We start from the raw sequence: 20,119 nt of genomic DNA, 5'->3' as shown, positions 1-20,119 counted from the left end.
TTCATGTGGTACAGATGCCAGCAGTGCACAAATGAAATGCTGCAAAGAAGCAATTACCACAAAGCAGCTACGAGATTCACCTCTCGGCTTCCTAGAATGTCACAGGTCTCCAAGCAGCCTAGTGAATAGTGTGAAGGGGACTGTTACAAATCAGAAGAATAAGATCTGAACATACAGTGGTAGGCACAGAGACGCTGCCAGCCAGTGTGCATCAGCTGTGCACACAGAGACATAGTCCATTGTCTTTGTTTACAGTCTAAGAAAACCACTGCTTAAAAACCAAAAATTGTAGCAATTATTATTCCCGTTTGAGCACAGTAGGGCCTTCCCAGCAGATGGGTTTGAGTGAAGGAAGTGTGTGTGAATACCTAAAGGGCTAATCATGGTGTGACAACACTTTCCCAATAGGCAGAGGATGGCATGCTGACCCATCCTGCTGTGATGTGACACACAAAGCTGCCCTGTGCCACCAGGACTTCCCAGATCTCCACTCCTTGCCTCAACAGATGTCTACGGCAGTGAGGCATTTCAGAATGGCAGCCCCCACAGCAAAATCAGCTCCAAATGGCTCCAACCCAGGAGATGCCACCCAACTTCTTTAAATTAGAGGGGCCCATAACTACTCAGACTAAAACATACATAACTTACTAGTCTAGTACTAGCACAAAATTTACATTGCACTATTATCTATAATGATGAAAACTGAAAAGACAAATGCCCAGCATTTACTGTTACATAAAAGATGACATGCTACCATAATAGAGTATGCTTTTATAAATAGATAAATAAATGAATGGATGAATAAATGTTTACATGTTTTAATGTCATCAAAATACCTATGATAAATGTTAAATGAAATAATAATGTCATAAAAATTGATGAAGTACAAACTCAAATAAATAATGAAGAATGAGAATTCTGGGAGTTATCATTTGCATGATTCTGGTTTTTCATACTTTCCAAATATTTTATTATGAGTATAAAAGTAAGTGCCATAGTCAGAAAAAAATGACAGCTCTCAGTTCTCAGCTATGCTTTTAAAGGCTTCCAATGCTCAGAAAATAAGCATACCTCTCCACTCCATAAATCTCATAAGATTAAAAAAAAAAAAAAAAGCAAAAACCCTGCTCTAGGAGTCTGTTCCTATGGCAACAAGTCTTCCCCTCCCCCTTAAATACATGAGCAGTCTAACGAAATGAGGATCTATTTTTACTCTGCCGTAATACAGGCCCTCAATTCGAGTCCCTTGTGCTGAGCTGCTTCTGCACAGACAAGGCTCGGACTCAAGGATGATACTCAGGGGAACTAAACCACATCCCCTGGTTCCAAAGCTTCATTTAAAGATGGCCCTTGCTTTCTTGTACAAGCTGGAAACACACAGCAGCGCCACTACAAGGAAGACCTTTTCTTAGCTTTCCCCTGTCTGCAGTAATTCCTCTTGCCAAATTCCCCTTGCCCACTTCCAGAATGACAAAGCCAAGCCCTGTGCCAAACAGCTATTCTGAGTAAATACACTCTCAACCCTGCTTGAGAGCCTGATTGGATCTTTTTAATTCTTTGTCTTTATCAAGTCTGCTCTAACACTAAAATTCATTTCCAACAGCTCTGCTGTTTGTACCCAGGCAAGGACAAAGGTCCTTGCTAGCTCTTCTCTAAAGGCCTTCCCAGTCAGCACATGAGCTAGAGCGCCAACAGCAATAGAACGACCTGGAGGTTGAAGACTCAGACTCTACAGCCTCTTCATGCTCTACATAGAAAGTTCTTATAAGAAATGATTTTTCAAAAGTTGAAGAAGTGCCAGGTGAGGTGGCACACACCTTTAATCCTAGTTTTTTGAGGAGGCAAAGGCAGGCAGATCTCTTTGTCTGAGGCTAGCCTGGTCTACAAAGTGAATTCCAGAACAGCCAAGGCTACATAGAGAAACCCTGTCTCAAAAAACCAAAACAGCCAGGTGGTGGTGGCGCATGCCTCTAATCCCAGCACTTGGGAGGCAAAGGTAGGTGGATTTCTGAGTTCGAGGCCAGCCTGGTCTACACAGTGAGTTCCAGCACAGCCAAGCCTACACAGAGAAACCCTGTCTCGAAAAACCAAAAAACAAAACAAAACAAAAACCCAAAACCAAACCAAACCAAACCAAACCAAACCAAACCAAACCAAAAAACAGCATAAGATCTGAGACAACTGTCAAAGTGATATTAAAGTAAATTCTTTCAAGTCAAAGCCAAAAATATAAGAGAACTAATTTCTAAATCTACACATTCGGGGACTTCCAGTCAGGTAAGAAAAGAGGAAGAAGTTAAAAGCAACATCAAGTTGTGTGCAGTTGGGGCGAACAAGGTGAAGCACATGAACCCACAGCTACAGACAGATACTTTGGAGAGGCTGAGGATTTAGTCTAGACTTCACTAACAACTGCTGCAAAAGATAGAGTGCTAGTTGGGTTCTGTCAACTTGACACACATTAGAGTCATGTGGTGGCTAGGAACCTCAACTGAGGAACTGCCTCAGCAGACTGATCTGTGGGCATGTCTACTAAGGTATTTTTTTGACTGTGGATTGATGCTCCAAGGCCCAGCCCACAGTGGGCAGGTGCTCCAGGGCCCTATAAGAAAGGCAGCTGAATGTGAGCTGGGAAGCAAGTTGAGTGAACTTTCCTCACACCCTGCCTCTGCTCCTGCGTGAGTTCCTGCCCTTCTCAATGATGGCTGTGCGACAGTGTAAACCAGATTAACCTTTTCCTGCTTTTGGTCATCCTGTTTATCACAGCAACAGAAAGCACACTAAGAGAAACAGCTCTCTGAAGAAAGGAAAGGGAAAGATACTTTATTTGCTACAGTCACTATGCTGGGACACAATTATCCTCAGGCAAAGCAGTTTCCTCCCTCTTGAGTCCTTTACTATCCTCTGTACACCACAAAATGGGACCATACACATTCATTCAGCTGATGTAGAGAAAAACAATGACAGGAAGCCAAAAAAAGATTCAGTTTAGGACTAATACATTTCCTGTAAAAGCTGAGTGGATGTAAAAAAGACAGAAAGAACGAGAGAGAAAAGAAGAGAAAATAAAAGAAAAAAATGAACAAAATCTTTCTGCATGTACTTGTAAAACCTAGTATGTTTTAAAACTGTGTTTTCTATGCATCTAAAACTAACCTGGAATGCAAAAACTGTCTAACACCTATGTGCACTGTCAATGAAAAGAAGGAACAAAAGAAAATCCTATTCCTCCACAAGCCACAGGTTGGGGAAGTGGGGTTCCAGGCAGGGGAAGGTGGAGAGTTGACAACTGAATACAATCCCCGCAGCAACCTTACATTGCTGGATTGGCCACACGTGAATTTGGCTCATCTCTAGGGCTTTTCTCTGGGGAAGGACCTGCCGTTCAGCCATCAGTGGACCAGCATCCATAAGCCTGTGGGGAAATACAGGATCCAGAAGAGTGGGGTAGGGAAGGAGGTTTGAGAAAGAGAAGAGTCAAACAGTAAGAAATAATTATCACTATAAAACATGAAGCTTTACAAAGGCATAGATGTGCCTTTAAGATGTCCCTTTAAAGTCAAGTAGTCTGGCTGAAAAGAACTGGTGTTCTGGGGAAAAAATTCAAATACCAAAAGTATAAAGCTAGCTGCAGCAATGCATGCCTGTAGCACTGGTGCTTCAGAGGTGGTTACAGCATAGTCAGGAGGTCAAGGTACCCTCAGCTATGTAGGGAATCTGAGACCAGCCTGACCTATTCGAGGCTCTGTCTCAGCCTCCTCAAAATTATTTACTTACTTATTTATTTAAAATATAAAACCTAGGCCAGGCATGGTGGATCACTCAGGTGATCCTAGCACGTAGGTGTCTTTGGTAAGAGGACTGTCCCAAGTTAAAGGCCAGCCTGGGCTGCTCAGTGAGTTCAGGACGGTCCGAGTTACACGGCAAGACCATGTTTCAAAAGCAAACAAGTAGAACCCAAACGGCATTTAACTGTATCTGTGAACTACAAGGATGCCTGTCAAACAGAAATTAATCTTTCAGAGAAGTTTAAAAAGGAATGAAATTTGGGTAATTTTCATTGTTGGTGACAACTTATACAATGATATTCCCTTAATCTGTGGAAAGTAACAGCCCCAAAACAAACATACACTGCACTGAAACCTTTTGCTGGCCTAGTTCCACCAAAGCCATTACCATGATCAAAGCCCAAATGCAGGTGACCTGATTCACAGAGAAAGCGCTTGTAGGAAGTGCTGAACCGGGGTCGCCTACGCAAACGCTCTTATAGTCAGGAAGAGAATTAGCAGCCACAACTCGGCAAGCTTTGCCTTTATATGGTGCAGTGACGTGCCTGGCAAGACTATATACCTTTCAGGTTTAATGCAGAAGAAAACAGATTTAGTGATATCACTTTTTTTTTTCAGGACAGGGTTTCTTTGTGTAGCTCTGGCTGTCCTGGAACTTGCTCTGTAGACCAGGCTGGCCTCAAATTCACAGAGAGCTTTTTTCACCCAGTACTAACTAACCTAACCAAAGTTCTTGGGAAATACCAGACACCAGCCTCCAACCACTCACCAACAAGCCTAGATAAAGAGGCACGTGGCATAAGGAAAAAATTAACTCCATTGCAAATGCCTATCAAGGACAGATTCAGCTGTGCCATGTTTTAAGATTGCCACAAAACTCTGTTCATCTTGGTATTACTGACTAGTCACCCAGGTGAGGATGGGGCAATAAATATACCTAGACCCCAGCTTCTGAGAACTGGAAAAGTGGAAACTTACTTTCTGAGTAATGAAATGATAAACAAACACACAGTCCCGGTGAAAGCAATAGTCACACAACCTTACAGACTGACTTACTGTCTCATTGCTTCCTTCAGCAATAGTTAGGATCCTTTAGAAGCACACATGGCGGGTTCCTATCTGCTGTCCACATTTACCTGTGTAACCTTTATCCCTAATAACTAAGGGGAACGATCACATCTTGAAGAGGTTTCCAGTGCCTTTGTGTCTGTCAGTGCTTAGACCCCACCCTTATTCTACTCTGTCACAGGGAATCAACTACATTTCTCAGCCTCCCCTGTCAAAGGGTTTCTGCATAATTTCCCTCAATGAGAGATCCTAGTAAGGATAAAAGGAAAAAGAGGAAAAGAAGTTAGAGTTCGCATAGTTGGCCTGGGTTCCAGCTGCCACCAACAATTCCTTTTTCCACGCTCAAGCTCATACCACATGGCTTCTGACGCTTTCTAGTTGCCTTAGCCACACAGTAGCTCCTGGGTACCATGAATGCCTGGGATCTCAGCAGCCACTTAGCTGAACCCAATTCCCTGACTACAGGTTTGTTTCCCTAACTGGTCCTTGACTGAGAAGACCCTCTAATAGGTACATCAAACATATTTTTAAAACTATTTTTTAGAAAATAATTTTCTTTTATCCAAATGTCCTGTAAAATTTTTCTTCTAGTAAGGAAAAAATATGTACAGATGAAAAAATTCACACATTCATTCATTTAATGATATACTTAGTCTGACCTTACCAAACCCTACCACTGCTTGGAAGATAAGTGAACATAGTCCCAAGTCCTTCTCCTTGTCAGCTTACATCCTAGTGGACACTCTAAGTATGACAAATCACAATTTAAGAAGGTAACTGTGGATGAGGATACAGTGCAGTCACTAACTTCCTACCTAACATGAATGTAGCTTTCAGTTGACTCTGGCATCATGATCCAGGTGTGGGAGCTGCCAGCCTATAATCCTAGCACTGGGGAAGTGCAGATAAGAAGATCAGAAGTTAAAGGTCACCCTCAGCTACATATTGAATTTAAGGACACCCTAGGAAACACCAGATCCTGTCAGAAAGAAAGAAAGAAAGAAAGAAAGAAAGAAAGAAAGAAAGAAAGAAAGAAAGAAAGAAAGAAAGAAAGGAAGAAAAAGAAAAAAGAAAGAGAAAGAAAAGAAAAAAGAAGGAAGGAAGGAAGGAAGGAAGGAAGGAAGGAAGGAAGGAAAAGAAAAAGAAATGATCCAAGCTGGGTGTGGGTCTAGGGGCGCAGGGCTGTAAGCCCAGTAATTTAAGAGACTGAGACAGGAAGTTCAAAAGTTCAAACCAACCTGGACAACTTAGAGAGGCTCTGTCTCAAATAGTTTAAAAGGGGGTTGGGTATAATGACACACTCTTGTATCCCAGCACTCAGGAAACAGAGCAGAAGAATCTTCACAAGTTTGAGGCTTCATCTTATATAGTAAATTCCAAGCAAGCCAGGACTACATAGAAAAACCCTATCTACAAGATGGGCGGTTGGGATTATAGCTTAGTGAAAGAGTATTTGCCTGGCATGTGAGAAGCCAAACCACCAGCACCACAAAAAAAAAAAAAAAAAAAAAAAGTTGGCCAATGCAGGATCACTGTCTTAAAAGTAGAGGGATGCGGTAAATGAATGAGTTTGAAAATGTCCTACTCTACAGAGGCGTCCCTCCTTCCTTTTCAGTGTGGTGTCCTGAGCTGCCTCCCTCCAGGAGCAATATAGAGCTTCCCCTAAGTTCTGCTACTTTGTCTACTTAAACTGGCTACTTGTTCAAACAGGAGACCCCAGTGCTTCGAATGTCCAGCATGTGAACATGACAGACTCTTGCTGCACATCTTTTTAATAGGTATATAACTGAAGAAAGAGTCTAACTGCTTACTAAGTCACTAACCCTTTCTCCACAGCACCAACTCAGAGTCCGCAAACACGGATGCAATGTACGCAATGAACACTGTGTCACAACCACAATGCAGATTATTTTCAGGTTGGAATTCGAAGGCAGAAGAATAGAAACAGACAATGACTCATGTGATGAACAGTTATATAGACAACTGTACCCAAGAAAGCTGCCACCTACATCCCATAATGACATCAGATGACAAAGGCAGAAAGGGGGTAGTTTTCTAATTTATCTGGAAATGAGATTTGCTACCAAAGAAGCACCTTACACAATCAGAAGACACGTGGCCTGCTTGAGTAAGAGCATGTCCAGCTTCATCAACAGCAGCACTGGCTGTGGAGTGACAGCACTGGCTGTGGAGTGACAGCACTGGCTGTGGAGTGACAGCACTGGCTGTGGAGTGACAGCACTCAGCTGCTGGCATTTCATTAGACTCTTCTAAGAGAAATTCGTGTATCCATGAATGTACACTGCCATACGAATGATGCAGGCTCAATGCTCAGCCTTTACTACTTGGCAACAACCAAGCATTTCATGCCTGTGAGACTTAAAATCCCACTAGAGAAGCAGAAGGACCCAACAGTGCTAGACGTGTACAAAGGGTCTAAGGCATAATGCATAGTCATAATCTCAAAGCCAGAAAAACTCAGCTGGAGAGGTGGAATTTTATTGGCCCCTGACTAGCTACCAAATTCTACCCCTCACACTACACAATATGTAGTCAAAATACCCTAAATAAATAGTCAAACCACCCTAAATAACACACACACGCACGCACGCACGCACGCACACACGCACAAAAATGCACACACGGCAGGGGCTCTGTACATATCTGCCTCCCCTTCCTACAGTGCAGTTCCCTAAGTTCACCTGGCAACACCCTGTGTACCCTTTCAGACCCAGTTTAGTTGACTCTTTAAAGCTGTGACTTCCTGAGAAAGCTATTTTTGCCTTCTTCAGCTTTTTGCTGTTCCTGGACATAATGCCATGGTTATCTGATTTATACATCTACTTCCCCTTTAGAATATAAAACATTTGAGAACAAAGACCTCATCTTTGAATCCCATCATCTGTCCCTTGCACACTGTCTGGCACAGAGTGATTAAAACTTTTGTTTGATTGGGGTATTTTCTTGTTTATTTTGGTCTCTTAAGACAGGGCTTCATGTAGTCTAGGCTGGCTCAGGATGATCCTGAACTCCTGATCATCTAATACATTACTGAATATGCACGCGCGCGCGCGCGCACACACACACACACACACACACACACACACACACACACACTGAATATTTACACACACATACACACAATTAAAATGTATTACATTTTAAAAGGTTAAAATTTAGAGCTATTAGAAAAACTTCACACAAGGAAACTCCCTGGTCTAACCTTTCATACATGTTTGAAGAAGCAAAACACATCCAGACTATCCTCAAGGGCCCTGTAAAGCACATCTGCAACAATGCCAGCCTCCCATATACAGGAAATGGTTTGGCTGAAGGACCAGGGGAATACTGTGAGTCAGTCTAGGCATGGCTTCTGGTAACCACAGCACTTTAAGGATATAAAGTAAAAAAAAAAAAAATAAAATAAAATAAATAAATAAATAAAAATGCAACAAATAAAATCAAGATAAAATAAATAAAATCAAGAATGGTAAAACTAGCCAGACACTGGTGGTGAACACCTTTCATCCCAGCACTTTGGGAGGCAAAGGCAAGTGGATCTCTTTGAGTTCGAGGCCAGCCTGGTTTACAGAGGAGTTTCAGGACAGCCAGGGCTACACAGAGAAACACTATCTCAGGAAAAAAAACAAAAAACAAAAAACAAACAAACAAACAAAAAAACCCAAGAAGGATCCTTCATTCTTATTTTATGTGTAAGAATGTTTTACCTGCCCAGGGGTCTATGCACAATATGCATATGTCTGGTGCCCGTGGAAGCCAGAGGAGGATATTGGATCCCTGGAACTGAAGTTACAAACGGTTGTGAGCCCCCATGAGGTACTGGGAACCAAATTTGGGACCTCTATAAAAGTACTCTTAACACTGAGCCATCTTTCCAGCCCTTGTGCATACTTTTCAAAGATAACTTCCATAAAAGAAGCTGTCTTCTAAATCACTCAAGACTATCCCCCAACTTAATAGAAAAGCAGCCTGTGTAGAGCCTTGAAATACTGTAGAAGCTCTTTAGTGTACTCGGACAATCTTTATGGTCTCCATAATATGCTGTTGACGGGAAATTCCAAGGGACCAAAAGCATTGGGTAATGTGCTATTTGCACAAAAGTGCTGAAAACATATACATTTAACGTCATTGTTTAATATCCACATACACATGTATACAAAATAAAGAAAATGATGATGTTGGTCCTTGCATATATCACCTCTCAAAAATCAAGTGAGAGAGGCTGAGAAGAAGGCTCAGTAAGTAAAGCACTCACCCTGCTCAGATCCCCATAACTCACCTAAAGGCCAGGTAGGCATCGCAGTCTGCTAAGATCCCAGTGCACAGGAGGCAGACACGGGGGATCATCAGGGCAAGGGGGCTAAGTTAGCCAGAATCCATGACAGATTTGTCTCAATAAAAACTGGAGATTGACTGTGAAGACACCCAATGTCAACACCAGGCTTCTACACAAAGTGCATGTGCATATGTACATATGTGAGACATGTACATCCTCACACACATATATTCAAAATGAAAGTCAGTTAAGGCAAAGCACTTGGGAGGAAGAGACAGGAGGATCACAGCAAGTAGTTTGCATCTAGTCTGGTCTACATAGTAAATCCCAGCCCAGCCAAAACAATATAAACCTGTCTTAAATACACAGGTTAGAAATCGGATTCAAGGGTGTGCGCCTGCAGTGCAAGCTTTGGGGTGGCAGAGCAGTAGGAACTCAAGGAGGAAGATCAAGAGTTCATTTAATCAGCTACAGGTCAAGGGCAGCCTGTTTCAAACACAATTCAAGGGCAGGTGAGAAATGGCCAAGAGTGTTATTTATACCCAGGAAGAGAACACAGGTGGCTTCGGATCACCTTAGGACAATGACTTCATTCTGTTGTCTTTTCAATTGTTTTGATTTTTTTTTTTTTTTTTTTTTTGGTTTTTCGAGCCAGGGTTTCTCTGTGTAGCCCTGGCTGTCCTGGAACTCACTCTGTAGACCAGGCTGGCCTCGAACTCAGAAATCCGCCTGCCTCTGCCTCCCAAGTGCTGGGATTAAAGGCGTGCACCACCACTGTCCGGCTTTGTTTTGAATTTCAAACCACATGAAATCTACTTAAATGAGAACATATAGAGAAGATGAAACAGAGGCAGTGGTTAGGTAATCAGAGGGGAATCACTTTCCAGACAAGATGTAACGGAGAGGGACCGGGAAACTAACAAAGCTCTCAAGACAGCAGAATTGCACGAGGCGCTTCAGCCTCACACATATGTTCCATGAAGCTGTCATGCGTCTCTCATGCCCGCTCTCTGCTCATTAAACAGCTCTCTATTTCTCACCAACCTTGACACTGGTAATGTCTCAATGGCGCTCAGGAGTATGCAGCGCATCAGAAAGGTGTGCCCTCCAACAACAGTCTCTGAATGGTTCATCCAACACATTCATAAACATGTGGAGCTGCAGAGCTGAAGGCCCAGCCTTGAGCCACTGTGACCTCAAGTTCAACAGATGTAACGGAAGTATGATGGAGACAGTTCTCAAGCAGTCAGTTACCAGACACAAAGCTGGTGACTAGTTTTGTCCTCTATCATGTATCAATGCTGGTACATCCTCTACCTTTATCATGACTGAAGTCAGTCCATGTAGGTATTAACTTGGGAGCTGTCATGACAAGGGAACTGTGTTTTACGCTAAGAATAATAAGTCATAGCATTTGGGAAACAGAGCTTTTTGAGGCAGGGTCTCATAGCCCAGACTGTCCTCAAACTCCTTAAGGCTAATTGAACTTCTTACCTTCCTTTCTGCGTCTAACTCCTGAGTGTTGGGATTACAGATGTAGCCACCTCAGATGGTTTGAATTGTGACCGTTTTGTTTGTTTTTGTTTCTTGACACAGGATTTTACTGTGTAACAGCCCTGGCTGTCCTGGAACTCGCTTTGTACATCAGGCTGGCCTCCAACTCACAGAGATCCCCTTGCCTTCCCCTCTCAAGTGTTGGGACTAAAGGCGTGCACCACAACCACTAAGCATCTGTATTTTTTTTTTTTTTTAAACAAAGCATTGTCAAAGCAGTCCAGGACATTCGGGAACCTGGTTCAACAGGCCTTCTACTGAATAAAGAGAGAAGGGTGCCTGCTTAGTCTCTATTCCAATGTTTAAATGACATTATTTTTAAGGATCAACTAGCAGATATCACTCTTAAACATGATGTTAAAAAGAGTCAGGGGACTAAAAAAGTTATTCTGTGGTTCAGAGTTGATAGTGTTCTTTACAAGCCCTGAGTTCAGTTCCCAGCACCTACCTCACATGAACTCAACCACCTGTAACTCCAGTTCCAAGGGACCCAACACACACCCTCTCCTGGCCTCCACGGACACTGCACTCACATACACATATGATTTAAAATAAAAATAAAATGTTTATAAAACATATTTTTTTCCTGAAAATAAATAAGTAGAAATATCAGGGTGACAAGATGGCTCGGGGGTAAGGAAAGGTGCTTGCCAGCAAGCCTGACCACTTGAGTTCACTCCCCACATGGTCGAAGTTGTTCTCTGTCACACACACACACACACACACACACACACACAAATAAATTAAAACATAATATTAAATTTTAAAAAGAGGAGTCATTGCCAAACAGCTACTTTGGAACATTACAAAAGTGCCCACTTGTAGGTCTGCAGTCCAGGCTCCATCTACACACTAAATACTTACAGATGAACACTCTCCAGACCTTGTCTGGTAAGCTCTCAATTTTCTGAAAATGACAAAGGAAAACAGAAAAAGTAAACTCAACCCCAAATCTTATTTTAGTGAGCAGTCTTTTAATTCTTCTGCTAACTGCTGGTCCTTTTTATCCGGGCTGAGCAGGTTACGGTCTACAGATGCAAATGTCTCTCTTTCCCACCCTCTGAGAACTGCCTACATGTTCATTACAAAACCTGAAAGTGGAAAAGAGGAACAAAATGAAGGAGGGGTTAACTGGCAGACTGGGCTGGGCATTCTGCAGCTAGATAAACAGGCCTCAGCAAAAACCTGTTTAACAGAACTGAAAGATAATGGACACGTGGGCATCTCTCTTTTAATAATGGCAAATGTATTGAAAAGAATTTCTAACTTCAGAACATTCAAGATCCAAGGTTTTAGCACCAGTGGCAGACAGCTACTAGGCTTTGTTGTTGTTGTTTGTTTTTTACATCTTATTTATCTGCGGAGATTGTACATGCATGTACTGCAGCATCCATGGAGGGCAGGGGACAATTTGTGAGAGCTGGTTCTCTCCTCTTACCGTGTGAGTCCTGGGGATCCAACTAAGGTTATCAGTTTTAGTGGCAAGCCCCTCTATCCACTGAGCCCTATCACAAGCCCCAGTTACTAGTTCTCATCAGTAATTAACTAAGTTCTATGTCTTATTATACCCAGTAAGGTTGTTAATAAATGGCACTGGGGAATTTGGAGGAAGCCCTGGTAAGTTACCCTCTCTCTTTCACGTGGTATATTTTATTAGAGTAAGTGTAAGGACATGAGTACAGGGGACAGGGTGATCCTAAAGATCCTCAGAAATGGCGTCTGAGTCTCCAAACGTGGCGATGTTCACTCAGTGGCTGCGTCACGGCGACTCAGGAATTGCCAACTGAGAATTTGAGCAAAACAAAGATGCTGCTACATTTTAAACCAAACCTTCCAATAGATCTAACGAGACTCAGTCTACAAGAACTGTAGACTCCTCAACATAAACCTAACTCCCATTAACACGAACATTCAGGAGAGAAGTCAGGGGACCTGCTTTCCTAAGAGGTCACTGCATTTGCCTACTGATAGAGGTCACTAAAATTTAGTACTAGGCGTCTAAATCAATGCATCATCATTCTTGTGCCCTCCTTACGTAACCTTACTCTAAAATACACCATAATCACAGGAAGCGTGGTTAAGTATATATTGCTTTCTCAACATTAACACACACATCCGAATGCTTTACACTACTTTATACCCATACGCTACATGGCAAATGTGGGGAGTGAACTAAATAAAGTGAATGCCCCCCTCCCAATTATAGCTGCTCATATCTACAAAGTCAGGTACAAATATCTGACTAGTAAAATTTTCTACCATATTGACCTTTAATTGTATCACAGTATGAACCGTTACAGGCAAAGAAAAGACTAAGTGGTTGTGGCCAATGTATAATGACCCTTCCTACTTCACCTCTAGAAGTGTAAGCATCAGGGAAATAACGAACTGGGGGAATTCCTTGCTTCTTTTTCTCCCTGCTTCAATGGGTCCTGCACTACAGCCCAGGTCTGCTAGTTTCGGCCACCACTCACGCATGAGGCCTCCACAGCCCAGGCTAGACTATCTAGAAATCCGCACTGTGTCACTGCATAAGACAGCGTCTCAGTGCACACGACCTGGCTGAAGAAAGCCACCTAAGCTCTCTGTCAGAGCTTAACAAGGTGGTAAAATGACAGGGGTTGCTAACGAAATAGCACACAGCAAGGAATGCCACCTTTAAATATCATTTCGACAGTTTTTCCTCTTCGTCATCTCACCTTCCTCCTCGCCACCCCCACCCTCACCCCCACCCCCACCCCACTGCAGCTCACCCACAGCTTTGCCAAGTGAAAGGCTGCCAGCTCTGGATGACAGCGAGCCCAGAAGCCATTCAGAGTCTGCAACACTGGCATTCTCACCTGAACACACCGGGCAGCCCCACCCCCACTATATCATCCCCACCTTGCTGACGCTGACGCTAACGCTAACACACACACACACACACACACACACACACACACACACACACACACACTCACTCACTCACACATACCAAACCCCAAGCCCGAGGAAACCCAGCAGGCTCATGAGCGAGGGTGGCTCGCGTTGTCCTACGAAGAGGACTCGCCCTGGGCTCCAGGACCCCCTCCCCACTCAGGCCACTGCCAGGCCGCCGCCCCGCAGCTGGCCCCCCACCGGCGCCCCGGACGCGTTACCTTTGGACTGGCAATCAGCACAGAACTTGTTATCTTCCTCCAGCAGCAGGTTGGCCAGGACTGCCTGGTACCGATCCACGTCCTTCACCGACTTGCCTGTCATGGCCAGGGTGCCGGCGGGGGCAGAGGGCGACGCGCCCCCTGCGCCCCCAAGAACCCCTGCCTCGGTCCGGGGCTGAGGCCTCGGGGTCCCCGCCCAAGCTGTCCTCTCGCCCGGCCCCGAGCAGCCCCGGGGTCAGGACCGTCCGCCCCCCGCCCCGCAGCCCCTCAGTGCGGCGCCCCCTGGTGGGCTTCGGGCAAGGCAGGGGCCCGCGGAGGCTGCGGGACCCCAGAATCGGCTTAGGCGGAGCGAGTTCTCGGCTTCAGGCGTGCGGGACGCACACTTGACCCCCGGTGCTGAGGGTCTGCCCGCCGCGCTTCCCGCCTGGGTTTCCCTGGCAGCTGCGACCAGCTCTGCCGCCACCTCCACCGCCTACTTCCGGCAGCTCTTCCTCTCCTCCTCCACCCAGCCCAACCCGCGCATGCGCCCCGCCCACCGCTCCGCACTGGGCTCTTCCCTTGGCTCCGCCTCCTAGGAACCAATCCGGGAAGAGCCGAGGGGCGGGGCTTGGGTGGAAGCGGCAGGATGGAGGACACGCCCCTTGCATGTCCTTGGAAAAGAATGAATGAAGCCGGTGGAAAGGGAGGAGAGTGAAGAGAATAAAGTGAAGGGAACGACCAACATTTACTGAGCTCATACTGTGTGCCAGGTACTGCGCTAAGCACTTTCTATCAATTATCACAATATGCTCTTCACAGGAACCTTTATGAGATGTGTATTTATTATCTTTATATAATACAAGGGTTGTGGATATCCCAGACTCCTTCAGGTTAGTCTTTCCTTCAAGAGACAAAAGGACTCACCCTCTGACCGGAGTTAAAGAGACATTACACCCTCCCTCATGATCATTTCTAACGTGGAATGCCTGCGCTGATATACATTAGCCTTCGCTGTTACTACCGTTCTTTTTGAGCATTGTTCTGACAAGTGTCGAGGTAGAAATTTTCTTTCCTTTTGAAAAAAAATATTTTTGAACAGGTTCTTCCTTACTAGCCGTAGGTGGCCTGGAACTTTGTATTGTAGATCAGGATAGGCTCGAACTCACAGAGATCTGCCTCCAAAGTGCTGGAATTAAAGGTATGTGCTACCATACCTGGCCTTTACTTACTAGTGTGTGAGTGAGTGTGTGTGTGTGTGTGTGTGTGTGTGTGTGTGTGTGTGTGTGTGTGATGTGTTCAGGTGCCCAAGGAGAAGAGGGCATTACATCCTCCGAAGAGTTACATGTTGTTAAGTGCTGATGGATGAGCTGACTGGTGTGGGTCTTGGGGAAGGAACCAGTGTCCTATAAGAGATTACCAAAGTCTCTCACCTGCTGAGCCATCGCTCAGATTGTTTGGAGGAGAGCCAGTTATAGGGTAGCATGAAGTAAGCAACTACTTAAGAATGGCTATTATTTTCCAAAGCCACTCTTGTTACAAAGAGTGTATGGTAGCTGTCTTGAACCCACTGCCATCTTGCTTGTGAACACATTCCCTCCCTTCACTCATCAAATTCTTACAAGAAACTGATAGAAAATAGGATGTGCTAGAGGAGTGGAGAACACTACTTCCTGTTTTGTGCTCTTAAGAGATTCTTCTGAAGGCTAGAGTACTAGACCAGGGAGGCCGGCAAGACAAAGCATTCATTTATCTCTAAGACAGCACTCTTGTCCATCTCTACTTTCTCCCAATACCAGGCTCCCCTCAAAATGCTTATATTATCAAAGGGAAATTAAACTATTTGTTACTTTATTAATCAGAATAATTTATTCCTCTGTCCAAAACCTTTTTGTTCTAGTGAAGTCTTAATTTACTTTCATAAATGTCCAAGTTTATAAAGTATTTTCCTAAGACAGAATCATCATCGATATTATCTTAGTTGTTTTTAAATATTTATTTTATTTTATTGGGACAGGGTCTCACTATGTAGCCATGGTTGGCCTGTACTCACTATGTAGACCAGGTTGGCCTTGACATCCCAAAGTTCTGCCTGCGTCTGCCTCCTGAGTGCTAGGATCAGAGGCATTGCAACATGCTGGCCTTAAGATTTAGTTTTATTTTTAACTATGTGTATGTGTGTCTATATATGGATCTGCACGTATAAATTCAGGCGCCCTTGAAGTCCAAAAAAGGTCGTCCAATTTTCTGGAGCTGGAGTCAGTCACAGGTGGCTTTGCCCCACCTGACTCCTCTTGTATGAAGATCTCACTGAACTATGCTCATCCGTTGGGAAAACCTTTGGTAGCTTCTCATTTTCTTCCACTTGGTGTGAGACTGCACAGTATGGAGATGAGGCACATATTCCATGAGGTCAGATCACCTGGGTTGAGATCCAAAGTTTGAATTCTGTTTGTGTGGCTTTGGCAGATTGCTTAATGTCTTGCCTTGGTATTTCATCTATGAAGTAGGAATGATAATGGTGTTAACTACCTGTTTCATGGGACTGATGCACAGCTTCACTGGCCTAATACCTGTAACTCGTTTAGAACAGCTCTCAGCACATAATGAATGGTAGACGACCAACACTTGTTGCTAAATATGTCTGGCTTTTGGCCTTATCAATGCATGATAGGGTTTATTTCCTGATCTGTTTATAGTCAGACATGGTCAATGGGCCAAGCAGAAACATGTTGCTTTATGTCTGAAGCCTTTATTTGGTGTTTTGACTGGAACACACTATCCACACAGGACAAACAGTCAAGACAGACTGAAGCACCAACTATATAAAACATGCCTTTGCTTCCGATCCCTGCAAGGGCAGCCCCGGGGGGTTCCAGGTTAGGCTTCATAATCAAAGCCTGAATTTATTTCAGAAAGCAAGAGCTCTCAACTAATCTAAAAAAATGGTAAGAAGTAATGAGCAACAACCACAAAAGAGTCTTGCTTTAAGTTACTGAGTTGTTTTGTCACCAAACTGTAACTTAGCTGGTCCTACATAAAAGGATTCATCAAAGCCAGATATGGTAGCACACAGGTGATCCCAGCACTTGGTAGATGGAGGCCAGTAGCTCAGGAGTTTAAGGTTAGCCTCAGCTACATAGTGGATATTAGGCTATCCTTGGTTACAGGAGATCCTGTTTTAAAGCAAAGAAACAGGAAAGAAAAGAGAGAGAGCAACAAAATTATAAAACCACAGTGCTCGAGACATATTTAGTCATTCATTTCCTTTTTTGTTTATTTTTGAAGCAGAGTACCTTGCACCACCCAGCTCAGAAATGAATCTCCTAAGCTGCTATGCTAGAGTAAGCTGTGCAGCCAAACGCCCAGAGCATGACTCCAGCAGTGCTGTGGGGACATGTTTGGATTTCTGCCACATGGAGCTTTTCATCCCAGCATCTTCTAGCTAAGAGATAAAATCTCTTGAGTCATACATTGAACTAAAATAGTTTCCAACCCACTGGTTAGTCAGGGTACCAATTTAGGGTAATACCAATTAAATGGCTTTGTCATTAATCGAGCTGGACTAATTTTTTTCTATTTTCCCGTCATCTCTTCTTTAGCTGTCACAGTAAATGAGCTGTGGCTCTCCAGTGAACTCAAAGCCTGTTCAGCCAACTCCAGCCAACTCTCACTTTTTTTTTTTTTTTTTTTTTTTGGATGTGACAATGTGCTATGACTTCACTGTCAGCCTTGAGGACTTGTCTGCATAGGAGAAGCCAGCTGGGAGCCAACCTTGCCTGTCTGGCCCTTCTCTCCTGCTTGAATTCCCATATGTCCACTTCCACAGCCTGACTCTCAGAAGCACTTCCGCTTGCAGCTGCTGAAGGTGCCCACCAGGACAAAGACGGTGCTTTACTTAGTGGCATATGTCCTAATGTTCACACTTCTTGGGAGTCCAGAAGATCAGCATGCATTGTTTCTTTCCAGACAGAATGGCTTCTCCTCATCTGTTGACACACTGGACTCTGGACTCAAAACCATCCCTGTTTGTGGGCAGTCTCACGAAGTCTTTCCTGTGAGCCTGTTGGCTGGCCTTTGAACCTTTCCCGTCAATGTGGAAACCCAGTCCCAATGCCAGGATTTCTTGGTATGCAAATCTGCCATTTTTCTCAGGACAGCCTGTGTCCTAGCTCTATCAAGCCTCTTTCCCTGTCTTCCTTTCTCTGCCCTACTGTTGCTAAACTTCCTTAACGAATCCCAGGTACAGGTCCTGGGAGAGGAGGCTGGGCCAGCTGCGTGTGACTCTAGCTCTGCAACGCACTGCTACCGCCATGCCAGAGTGACAGAGTGATCGTGCTAGCATCCTCTTCAGCCACATGCAAGAACAGACAACGTCCAAGAGCTGTATCAATAGCTCCTGCATTTTTAGGGCCTTACAAGGGACTGGGTAAACACACCTGACCAAGGCCTCCTGGGAGAGACTCGGAAGTGTAATGAAAGGAAATCACACCACACCACAGCATATCAACTGTAAAAAGCAAAACACGGGGTCGGGGAGGGGAAGGGAGGTAAGACCAGAAGTTTAAGTCACATGTAGAAGGTCCAAGGAGAATGGCACAGAGTTCTCAACAACAGCAGGGGAAGCCAGGAGACCATGGAATAGTGCTTTCAAAATTCTGAAAGAATTGCCAACCTAGAATTCCAAGCCTGGCACCCTGCTGTTCTAGAAGCACTGTGGAACAAGGGAGGGTTTTTTCTTTCTTTCTTTCTTTCTTTCTTTCTTTCTTTCTTTCTTTCTTTCTTTCCTTCTTTTCTTTTCTTTCTATTCTTGCTTTCAAAGTTGTAGCTCCCCCTGTGGCTGTGTTCTAATGCCCCACACACTCTGTCTGCCCTTCATCCCACCCTGGGCCCCAGAGTCACTCCGGAGAGCATCAGCCAGATCCCTCGAAGGCAAGCTTTGGGTTGTGCTCAGCCCTGAGTCAACAATAGGCACAGGCAGGAAACCAAGAGATGCTGAGTTACTTGGTTTCTCTGATTTTTTTTTTCCCTGCTGCCAGAGGCATTTCCTTCCTGCGCTGACAGCAGCATTCCTTCGAGGACCTTCTCCCACAACTAAAACTCTTAGCAGGGAACTTCCAGAACCCTCCCTGTTGCCTCAGAGTTTGAGGGTAACAGCTTTCTGCTGATGCTGGCCTCAAGATAACAGCACAGCAGGACTCTTCTTAGAACTCTCTTCAGCTGCCTCTTTCACATTGGCCACGAGCTTCTGATTGGATCCTACCCAAACCACTGTCTGGGCCTACACTATCTAAAAAGAACAGTCACTGCAGAGAGATACACGAACTATGGAAAACAGAGATAACATCTCTTCCCAGTTACATAATGGTGGAGCCCAGGGTGAAGGTCATGAAGAACGGACCAGCTGGACAGAAGCTTTAGTATGGACTGAGCCGAGAGAGTGAAGCTGGCAGATCAGCTAACATGTTGGAATTTATTAAAAGGAACTCTGACTGCACTGGATGTTGATAGTGTACCCCTCTAATTCCAGCCCTCCAGAGGTGGAGGCAGGACGAGTCCAAGCCTTCATGTTACACAGTGAGCATAGTGAATTTGAGGACAGCCTGGGCAACACAGCAAAACCCTAGCTGAAGGGGGCAGGGGGAGGGGGGAGGAACCCCCCCCAAGGATTAAGAGATAAATTAATTATAGATTCCTTGACAATTAAAACATTTCAGCACAGAGTGACCATTTGGCTCCAAAGAAAACAAAGGCTTAGCCAATGAGGAAAATCTAATTGGTAAATCTAGTGGTCAACATGACATTATTATAGGCAGTGAACAGAAGCAAGGTATTGTTATACAACTGTATCAGGAAATCATTAGAGAGAGACTCCAGGGATAGAACAAAGAAAGGTATATCTTCATCTTGTTTAGCAGGAAGAGATAAATAAAGATGGAGGGCAAATCAGGGTAATTTAGCCTGCTGTTTAGTCAAACCCCTCAATTACAAAAGAAAGCTCCTTAAGAGTTGAAAATGGTTACTTCAGAGGAAGGAGGGGGGGAAGAGTCAAGTGCGAACGGGTGGGGGCGGCAGTGCTGGCTGGCTGACATTATAAACCCTGTACATCCAGTCTTGAGGCTTAAGGGATTTTTCTTTAAACATTTTATGTGTGGGAGTGCTTTGTCTGTCTGTATGTGTGCCCTATGCCCTCAGAAGCCAGAAAAGAACATCAGGTTCCTCACAACTGGAGTTACAGATGGTTGTGAGCCACCATGTGTGTACTGGAAACTGCACCACAGTCCTCTGAAATCGCAGCC

The 20,119-nt window shown here is 44.4% G+C and overlaps 1 protein-coding gene across 2 annotated transcripts in view; it reads right to left on the bottom strand.

The window, feature by feature from the left end:
* Smap2 (small ArfGAP2) overlaps window positions 1-14,340 on the bottom strand; it is a 46,994-nt gene extending 32,654 nt beyond the window's left edge. Inside the window, exons 1-2 of one of the 2 annotated variants that reach the window (XM_034503033.2) lie at window positions 13,845-13,959; window positions 3,318-3,415 (exon numbers count right to left, since the gene is read on the bottom strand). In XM_034503033.2, coding sequence (XP_034358924.1) covers window positions 3,318-3,411 — 94 coding nt within the window. In that variant the 5' untranslated portion in view covers window positions 3,412-3,415; window positions 13,845-13,959. Of the gene's footprint in view, window positions 1-3,317; window positions 3,416-13,844 lie in introns of both variants that reach the window. The other variant, XM_034503032.2, reaches the window with a different exon arrangement.
* Between the last annotated feature and the right edge of the window lie 5,779 nt (window positions 14,341-20,119).

Source organism: Arvicanthis niloticus, chromosome 5 (genome assembly GCF_011762505.2).
Source record: "Arvicanthis niloticus isolate mArvNil1 chromosome 5, mArvNil1.pat.X, whole genome shotgun sequence".
Taxonomy (NCBI): Eukaryota; Metazoa; Chordata; class Mammalia; order Rodentia; family Muridae; genus Arvicanthis; species Arvicanthis niloticus.
This window is presented reverse-complemented; position numbering and strand designations above follow the sequence as displayed.